The sequence below is a fragment of the Elephantulus edwardii genome, unplaced genomic scaffold, assembly GCF_000299155.1.
Source record: "Elephantulus edwardii isolate Elephantulus edwardi_28Jun2011 unplaced genomic scaffold, EleEdw1.0 scaffold00077, whole genome shotgun sequence".
NCBI lineage: Eukaryota > Metazoa > Chordata > Mammalia > Macroscelidea > Macroscelididae > Elephantulus > Elephantulus edwardii.
The window spans coordinates 14,549,045-14,558,515 of record NW_006399827.1 but is presented as its reverse complement, the minus strand read 5'-3'; the positions used below and the strand labels follow the sequence as shown (position 1 = coordinate 14,558,515).

General features: G+C 38.3%; 1 protein-coding gene across 1 annotated transcript; it reads left to right on the top strand.

The window, feature by feature from the left end:
* Positions 1-810: 810 nt before the first annotated feature.
* KRT26 (keratin 26) lies at positions 811-6,396 on the top strand. Its single transcript, XM_006889482.1, has 8 exons — positions 811-1,251; positions 1,747-1,829; positions 2,442-2,598; positions 2,728-2,889; positions 2,974-3,099; positions 4,139-4,356; positions 5,567-5,634; positions 6,248-6,396. Exons 1-8 carry the CDS (start codon positions 811-813, stop codon positions 6,394-6,396), a joined length of 1,404 nt encoding a protein of 467 aa, XP_006889544.1.
* The last annotated feature ends 3,075 nt before the right edge of the window (positions 6,397-9,471 follow it).

Sequence of the window (9,471 nt, the reverse complement as noted above, 5' to 3'; positions counted from 1 at the left end):
CTCATAGATGACCCTCCAGTGGGTTTTCAGAGGCTATAAATCACACAGGAGGAAACCACCCGGCTTTCTCCTGCAGGGTAGCTGGTAGATTCAAGCTGCTTGAATTTGGGATAGCAGCTCAACTCCTTACTTACCAGGCCACCAGAGCTCCCTGTACCCAAACAGTCAAGAGACCTCTCAGGTGACAGCTTTCAGGTAAACACTAGAGAGGTCTCTAAAGTGAGCACTAACACTCATGGGGAATATGCTCCTCAGAATAGTCAATCATACAAGACCAAACTGGCAGCAATTGCCCATAAACAAAACTCAGAAAGCAGGAAACAGGGCAGGAAAGAAGGACAAATAGAAATAGAGAACCCTGGGAGGCACTGAGAAGAAAGCTGTCATATTGAGAGGAATTACAACTAATGTCACAAAGCAAAATGTGCATAAATGGAAAGCTAATTTTCTTTGGAAACTTTCACCCAAACCATAACCAAATTTTGGAGCGGGGGGGAAAGATGTGTGTTTACTCATACATAATTTTGACCTCTGAGACTATGATTTAGTGTTACTCCACCTGGCACCTTTTTAATATATAAAAATTATCCTTGGGGCACTTTTCCACCTACAGACTGGCTACTAAAAGTCACCCAACTGTGAAAAACAGCAATTAGAGTCCAAGTAATATTTTATTACAGATTGGTATAACTTAACACTGAAACGACTTCCTGAGTCCTATAAAAGCCAAGCAGAGCTGACCTCCAGGGTGAACAAGTGCACTTTGCCTTTGCTCTTCTCTGGGAAAGGGTCTTTGCCTGTCCTCTCACCATGTCATTTCGATTTTCCAGCGGATCCAGGCAGGTCTGCTCCCGAGCTGGCTCTGTTAGGCTGTCAGGTGGAGGACCAGGCTTTGGAACTGAAAGCGTGTGTGGTAGGTCAGGAGCAGGAAGCAGCTTTTCTTGTACTCTCGGGGGCATTTCTTCTGGAGCAGGCTTCAGTAACGGTGGTGGAGGGTTGGGAAGTGGGGTCTCCATTGGGTTGCTTGGAAATGAGCATGGCCTCCTCTCTGGGAATGAAAAGGTGACCATGCAGAACCTCAATGACCGCCTAGCGTCCTACCTGGACCATGTGCGGGCTTTGGAGGAAGCAAATGCAGAACTGGAGCAAAAGATCAATGGCTGGTATGAGAAATACGGGCCTGGTTCTTTCCGAGGACTTAATCACGACTATGGTAGATACTTCTCAGTCATTGAAGATCTTAAAAGACAGGTGAGAAATATGGATTTCTGTGCTTATATAATGCATATTTATATTTTATAAAAATAGACAAAGAATTAAAAGATATCCTTTATACTATATGTTTACATACTTGCAAATCTGTGTATCTTTTAAAAGAAAATTTCAAATGTCCTTAACATTTGCATGATGTAGAATTTCTTTATGTTCCCAGTGCTTCAGGTGATGTCTGACAATAAATTATTACACAATACTATTTGTATAGTTAATTAATGAAAGAGAAATATTTTTAAAATGGATATAATTACTTGGTTTCATTCATGTTTTTTAGTTAAAAATAATGTACGTATCATTGTAAAAGCTTACACTCTAGCTCTTAAGTTCTGGATATTTATTATCGGAAGAAAATCCAGATTTCTTTACATTAGGGGCTAAAATAGATCCTTATGGGATGAAGAAGATGTAGAATCACACTGAAATTGTTTTTCCCTCTGATACGTAACATTTTGCACAACATTTCCTGTTTAGATTATTTCTGAGACTACCTGCAATGCCAAGATTGTTCTACAGAATGACAATTCCAGACTGACCGTTGATGACTTCAGGCAAAAGTAGGTGAAAAATAAACTAACTACGGTAAAAAATATAAATACTATAGGAGGTAAAAGAAAATATTTCTTGCTATTTAAACCAAAATGTTCTTAAGCAGGCAAACTAGAGAATGAGGCAATGGAATTAAATAGATCCTTATTTAAAAAGCTGCTATGAATTTCAGGAGTTCGTGGATGGCACAAGTTGTCCAGGTAAGTGCTCTACTGAAGTCAAAAGGTTGGCAGTTCAGTCCCACCTCCAAAGACAAACACAGCAACTTGCCTCTGAATGCTCACAGCCTTACGGAGCTCTTCAATTCTGCACACCTGGGGTCACCAGGAGTTGAAATATACTACTCAATGGCAATTAATTAAAAAAACCCCAACCTTTAAATCTCTAACATTATTTTACTCAACCAACAGGCATTATGGATGACAAAAATGAGCCCTGAAGAAATAACTCTTCCCTTAAATTATGCATAAATTGGAATGTAGCCCTGTTTCAATAGTTTGCAATTGCAAGAAACGTCAGAAGTGCACTTAGAGTATTATATCTCCCAGAAAATAAACTGGAGAAATTAAGCTTTATTCTTGCCTGTGATACAATTTTCATGCACTTTAACGATCCTGAAGGTATGAGAACGAGCTGGCTCTGCACCAGAGTGTGGAGGCCGATATCAACAGTCTTCGCAGAGTGCTGGATGAGCTGACCCTTAGCACAAGTGACCTGGAGCGCCAGTACGAAACCCTCAATGAGGAATTAACATACCTCAAAAACAATCACGAAGAGGTAAGGAGCCTAGCAGACCAGCTTCATACAGAACCAGATTTCCTTTTTCAAATACAGGGCTTCCTTCATAACAGAATGTGATCTATATCAGAATTCTGCTTTCTTGAGAATACTGATCCCTCTTTGCAGGAAATGAAAGCCCTTCAGTGCACAGCAGGTGGAAATGTGAACGTGGAGATGAACGCAATCCCAGGTGTGGACCTGACTATTCTGCTGGACCATATGAGAGCTGAGTATGAGGTCCTGGCTGAGCAGAACCGCAAAGACGTCGAGGTCTGGTTTACTGAGAAGGTACATCTGTGACAGAATCCACTCTAAGGCTTGTTGGGTAGATAGCCAAGCTGGCTGCTCACCCTCTTAACAATCACATTCCAGAGCGCATCGCTGCAACAACAGATTTCTGACGATGCAGGAGCAGCCACAGCAGCTAGAAATGAGCTGACGGAACTGAAACGCAGCATGCAAACCCTGGAAATAGAACTTCAGTCCCTGCTGGCCATGGTATGTAGAATTGCCACTCAACTGAATGTGTGCGTGTGCACGTGTGTAAATAAATATGTATAATACAATATGTTCATAGTAAATATGTTGTTGTTGTTGTTGTTGTTAAGTGCCGTCAAGTCGCAGGTGACTCATAGCGACCCTATGAAGGATAGTCCTCAACGCTCATAGTAAATACAGAGTAAATATATTAAATACTTAAGTATATTGAATATCAAGAATTCTGTCTATTAACAATATTGTCACCAATACTCACTATTAATTAGATTTATAATATGCTCACCAATCACAAACTTTGAAAAGCTGATTTTTCAATGGAAGGGAAAGACTTTTTAAAACTCATTCATGGGGAGCTCTGGTGGCCTAGTGGCAAGGAACTGCAACTACAATCCCAGAGGTGCACAGTTCGAATCCACCAGATGCTCTGCCGGGAAAGAAGGGACAATCTCCTCCTGTACCAGTCAGATCTGATTTGACCGTACACGTCCACAAAAATAAAAAAAAAATTAAAAAAAAAAACACCTCGTTCATATGTTTTGTTCTACTCCGCTGTAGGGCCGCCTTGAGCTGTAACTAACTCAATAGCATCTAAACATGTCATTGATTTTCAGCTGAAAACATTTAGACCTGTTAAAATATTTTTTACCGTCCTCATGTCGACTAAGACCCACAGTGACCCTATGAACCTTGCCCTGCTTTGTGCTATCCTAATCATCTCTGATATAGTGGAGCCCATTGTTACAGTCACTGTAGCAGTCCATCTTGTTGGGGGTCATCTTCTCTGTTGCTGAACTGTTTGCATAATGCTTTTTTCTAAGGACTGGCCTCTGCTACCAACATGCCCAATGTACGAGAGACAGAATTTCACCATCCTTGCCTCCAAGGAGCACCCTGGTTGCACTTTCTCCAAGACAGACTTGTTTGTTCTTTTTTTTTTTTTTTTTTTCAGTTCATGGGATATTCCTACTGCCTTACAATGTCTAAAAGAGACACATGCCACTTTTTAAACACATTCGGGACAACTTTATTCTTTTTCCAGAAACAGTCTTACGAATGCTCCTTGGCTGAGACGGAAGGCAATTACTGCCTTCAACTCCAACAGATCCAGGATCAGATTGGGGTGATGGAAGAGAGGCTGCAACAGATACGAATGGAAAGAGAAGGCCAGAAGCTGGAGTACGAGCAGCTTCTAGACGCCAAAATCTTTTTAGAAAAAGAAATTGAAACATACTGTAATCTAATAGATGGGGAAGAAAGGTAAATATTAACTCTTGAAAAGCATCTAGTCTCAACTCAATCTAAGCTTTCTCAGCATACCAACATTGTGTTTTAGAATTTCTTATTCTAAAGGCTCTACCTTCCTCAAGAATTCATTAAAATATATTACTGCAGTCAAGGGAAATGAAAACAGGCAGCAAATCAGATTTCTAAGTGAAAAATTTTGAATCTGTTGCAATGTAGAAAATATCAAACAATTCTGGTATTACAACCCAGGGGAAAGTTTATACTCTTTGCTATCGCTTATAATAACATATTCTATTTTCTTAATACTTCACTGTTTGCACCACATGCACTCTATTGAGTGAGTGATTACATTTTCATTTGAAAAGTGATTAATGAAGAAATGGGAAGATTTAACTGGAGAGGCACCTTAGCTTATTGTTAGCTAAAAGCAACAGTCCTGGAATTGCAGTCCTGACTCAAGTCATGTCTACCAGGAGAACTTAAGCACATTGTTCAGCCTCTTTAAACTCCAGTTTCCTCATTGGTAAAACTGCAATAACACCAAAACCACACTCTTAATTACTCTTAACTGTGGTGCCGCATTATATATGTAAAGTGCTTAGGACAGTGGCTTCACACAGAAGGAATTCAGTGACTGATGGCTATTAGTAAATGCTTTCCCGATGAGTAGGATGCATATTGGCATCCTCCAGGGCCAGGTCAGCCCTCTGCAGTCTCATCCCACAAAAGTCCAACGGTGCTTGCTCCCTCCTCAGCACAAAATTGCTTATTATGCCATTCCTTTCCTTTTCCATTTCTCTCTCAGCATATTTTACACAATTTTACAAGTGACTTTTTACATGCAGATGCTTTATTTTCTTATCAACTATGTAAATTGTTGTACCTTGCCTCTGTATTTTCTGCAACACCAAATCCAGTGCCTTCTACATAGTAAGGATCCTAAATGTACCAATTTGGCTTTTTTATTCCCTTCAAGTGCCCCTGGTGCTAAATCCAAGAGCTCATACCTTTCCACAAAGGAATTTCTGATGGCATTCATTTAATCTCTTCTTTCACTGTATGGAAGTCATAAACAGCTTACTAACGTTCCTCAAACATAAGAAATGGAAACTTTTTTGAAGCTAAAGCTCTAAAATCACCATTCCTACTTGATGGTTATTTCAAAACTCCTTAATGTCGGGGGTGGGGGGAAATACACAATAATATATTCTTTTCTTCACAGAGGAAGCAGATCTACATGTTATAAATCAAAAGGATGCATGCCTTTAAGTCCCAGAAATCAAATAAAAGGTACAAAAAGTATTCCCCTAGCTTTAGTATAACTCTTACATTCCAGTAAATCATTCATAAATTAAATAAAACATGTTTCTAAAGTTAATCCTAGTAATTGAAAGGATAAGGGATTGTGATGACAGTTCTAAATTATATGTTCCTTTAAAATAAGTGTGGCTAAATTATGAAACCACCAAAATGAAGACTCAATTGCCAATGTTTTACTTATTTATGATCTATTCTTCTCATGACTTCAATGTCTTAGTAAAAGAATACCTTACAATTATTTTATTATGTATTTTAATTTTTTTAACCATTAAGATAGAACAAGTTGGTAGTCAAAAGAAGACTGCATTACTTGTTTCAAGGTTTTATTTGTCTAATATTTATGTTGTTTTAATCTGGTTTCATTTACACTGTCAAACATCCATTACATTAAAAGCAACAGTTAAGATAAGAAGGACATTGCAAAGCCTTCTAAGTATTGATTTCAAGCACTGTATTACATGTAAATTTACTGTAAACTCACGAGAAATATTTTTTCAAAGCATGCTAGTCATGACTGAATTTTTTAAGGATAACTTGTACTTTTTTAAGGATGAAAATTAAGCTTTTGCTTATTTTCATTTAGACTCAGAAGAAATTATTGTCAAAACTGTGGTTGAAGAATTAGATCAACTTGGCAACGTCCTTTCATTAAGGGTCCATTCAGTTGAAGAGAAATCTTCTAAAATAAGCAACATAACTATGGAGCAACGAATACCTTCTAAAACACCATAATTAGAAAACTTACCTCAGAATACCATGGAAAGGTGACCTGTGTGAAATCCCATTGGTCAAAGAAACCACCCAAATGCGGTCTTGAAAACTAAAGGGCTCAGATTTGTTTTCCTTCTTTTCTTTTTCTTGTGCTTTTTGCATGTAATCTTTTTTAGAGGAAGAGAAAAAACAATCTGTCTCTGGGTTTGTTTTTATTTTGGGTTTCTCTGCCATTTCATTAAAAATATTTTTCTCTTGCGAGTTATTCATGATAAGTCTGTTTACTTTTAATTTTCTCAGTCTATTCCAATGTGTTAGCACAAAGTATATGCCAATAAAGTACTTCCTCTCACAGTGACAATTCATGATGGGATAAATAGGAAAGAGCTAGGTTCCCAATTAAACATAGAACTGTCTGATCTCTTGAATTTGGAGCTTTTGTGAATGTAAAAGATAAGTATACCACTGAATCGTAAATACACATTTCTTTCCTTTATAATGCTTGGTCTGATCTGAATGAATCATCAGCAAACATTGGTTTGTGGAATCTAAATTGATTTGGTGATTTTCCACTTTGCAGTATTTGATGTATCTCTCTGTTCTTACCATGGTGGTGGTTGAGCACGTGTAGGCCTGCATTACCTACGTACACACAAACCTACCTACAAGTGTGTGGTGGTCATTTCATTGTCAGTTTAATTAGACTATAATGACTAAAGTGCCCAGTTGTTCGGCTAAACATTACTCTAGATGTTATTATGAAGGTATTTACATATTATTAAAATTAAATTAGTCAACCTAAGTAAAGAGGAATGCTTTCAATAATATGGGTGGGTCTCAATGAATGAATTGAAGGCCCTAACAGAAAAAACAAACAAACAAACAAAAAAACACCACAACAAAGATTTGCTAAGGAAGAAGGATTTTACCTCAAGACTGTTAAGAGACATCCAGCTAGAGTTTACAGCCCATAGCCTGGTCTACGAATTTCAGACATAAGCCAGAGTTTCCACATTTTATCAGTTTGAGGCACATTTTGGATGGCTTTCCAGCCTTCACAATTTGAGCCAAATGGTTTAGTAAAAATAGATACCATTGAGTCACTTCTGACTCATGTAACCTTATGCCCAACAGAACAAAATATTACCTGGTCCTTTGTCAACGTGTAATTATCACTGACATGTTGGAGTTGATTGTAGCAACCCTCCTTAGATACAGAGTTAACAAAATGTGTATAAATCTGCATGATGAAATGTGTAAAATACTTATGAAAGAAAGTATGATTTGGGGGATATAGTATGCTCATGAATTAAAGAGTCCAACAGAATAAAGAAGTCATTCTCACATCTGTAATGTTGGTGCACTTCCTTTCAAAACCTCAGTCAAGTCTTTCACAGATCTAGGTAAGCTAATCCTAAAATTCACATAAAAGGAAAGGCTTTAGAATCATCAAAACCATTTAGAAAGTAAAGTATAAAGTGGATAAAAGAATTCTTACTACATATCTACAGCAATGTGACAGTAGGGAACTGGAAGATGGATAGAATCACATAGACTGGTGGAATTTCAGAGAGAACCCACGTGTAGATTCATACAAATATGTCCTATTAATTTTTAATGAAAAAGCAAACTCGGTCCATTGGAAGAGAGATAGCCTTTTTCAATAAGTAGCCCTGTACATCCATAACAAAAGGAAAATTAAATTAGCCTCAATTTAACTCTGACATCTTAGACACAAAAAAATAATTCCAAATGGACCACAGATTTAGATGTCAATCTTTGAAACAGGAGAAAAATCTTCATTAATTAGAATTATGCAAGGAGTTCCTCAACCTGACACAAAAAGTCAAAACAACAAGAGAAAAAAAAAATCAAAAGATAAATTAGGCCTAAGAACATAAAGAGACACATAGGTAGACAGGTGGATGATAGGTAGGTATGTAGATGATAGACAACTACACGTTTATACTTACTGACATGTAAATAGAGTTACAATATATTCGAGTTGTCAAGAGCCTCAGTTAGCACTGTCTTCTTTTTTTTACATCTTATTTTTATAGGATCCTTGCTGGCACAGTTGTTAAAGCCCTCAGCTCTGAAAGACTGATAGCTTGACTCTACCAGTTGTCTTGCAGGAGTAAGATGCTACAAGCTGCTTTCATAAAGATTTATGACCTTGAAAACTCTATGGAACAGCTGTGCTATGTGCTACATTGTTGACAGAATTGTAATCAACTCAGTGACGGTGGGTTTGGTCTTATGTACCCTCAGTGGTATGTAGGTACTGCATAAACCACTCACCCATTGCCATTGCTTCCAACTCAGAGTGGTGATGTAAGGACAGATTAGAACTGGCCTATAGGCTTCCAAGGCTCTAAGTCCTTATGGAGCAGATGGCCACAGATTCCTTCCACCCATCTTTCTCCAGCTGCTTCTTTCTCTCACAAAGAGGCTAGGAGGTTTGACCTGTCAGCCATTCAGTAATAGCTGAGCATTTTAACAACTGTGCCACATATAACGTGAAAATATACCTGAAATACATGTAATGCTTCCAAACCTCAAAGACCACATTTATAAAGATATGGATAATAAAAGCAATAATAAAACCTGGCAAAATATACGCTGCTTGTAGAATCAGCTTAACATGAATCCATGCAACAGAATCCCATCATAAATTGAGGACTACCTATAAATAGGTTGCTGTTGTTGTGAGGTGCCATCAAGTCGAGTACAACTTATATAGAGACCCTATGAACAAAAGTGAAACCAGTCCTGTCCTGCACCATCCTCAAACTTCCTGACACACAAGAGCCCACTGCAGAATTCACCTTGTCAATCCACCTGGTTGGAGGTCATCCTCTCCCTTGCTGACCGTCCACCCTTCCCAACATCATGTCCTTCTCCAGGAATAGCACCTCCTAGCAATATGTCCAAAGGATGTGAGGTGAAGCCTTATCATTCTTGCCTCCAAAGAGCACTCAGGCTGCACCCTCTCCAAGACGTTGTTGTTGTTATGTGCCGTCGAGTCACTTGCGACTCATAGTGACCCTATGTACAACAGCCCTAAACTCCGCTCTGTCCTGTGCCAATCGCACT

Excerpts from the sequence above, each read along its gene's own strand:
- KRT26 (XM_006889482.1), top strand. The coding sequence starts at position 811 with ATGTCATTTCGATTTTCCAGCGGATCCAGGCAGGTCTGCTCCCGAGCT. Across the intron at positions 1,252-1,746 it reads TTGAAGATCTTAAAAGACAG|ATTATTTCTGAGACTACCTG; the intron begins GTGAGAAATATG and ends TTTCCTGTTTAG. Across the intron at positions 4,357-5,566 it reads CTAATAGATGGGGAAGAAAG|AGGAAGCAGATCTACATGTT; the intron begins GTAAATATTAAC and ends TTTTCTTCACAG.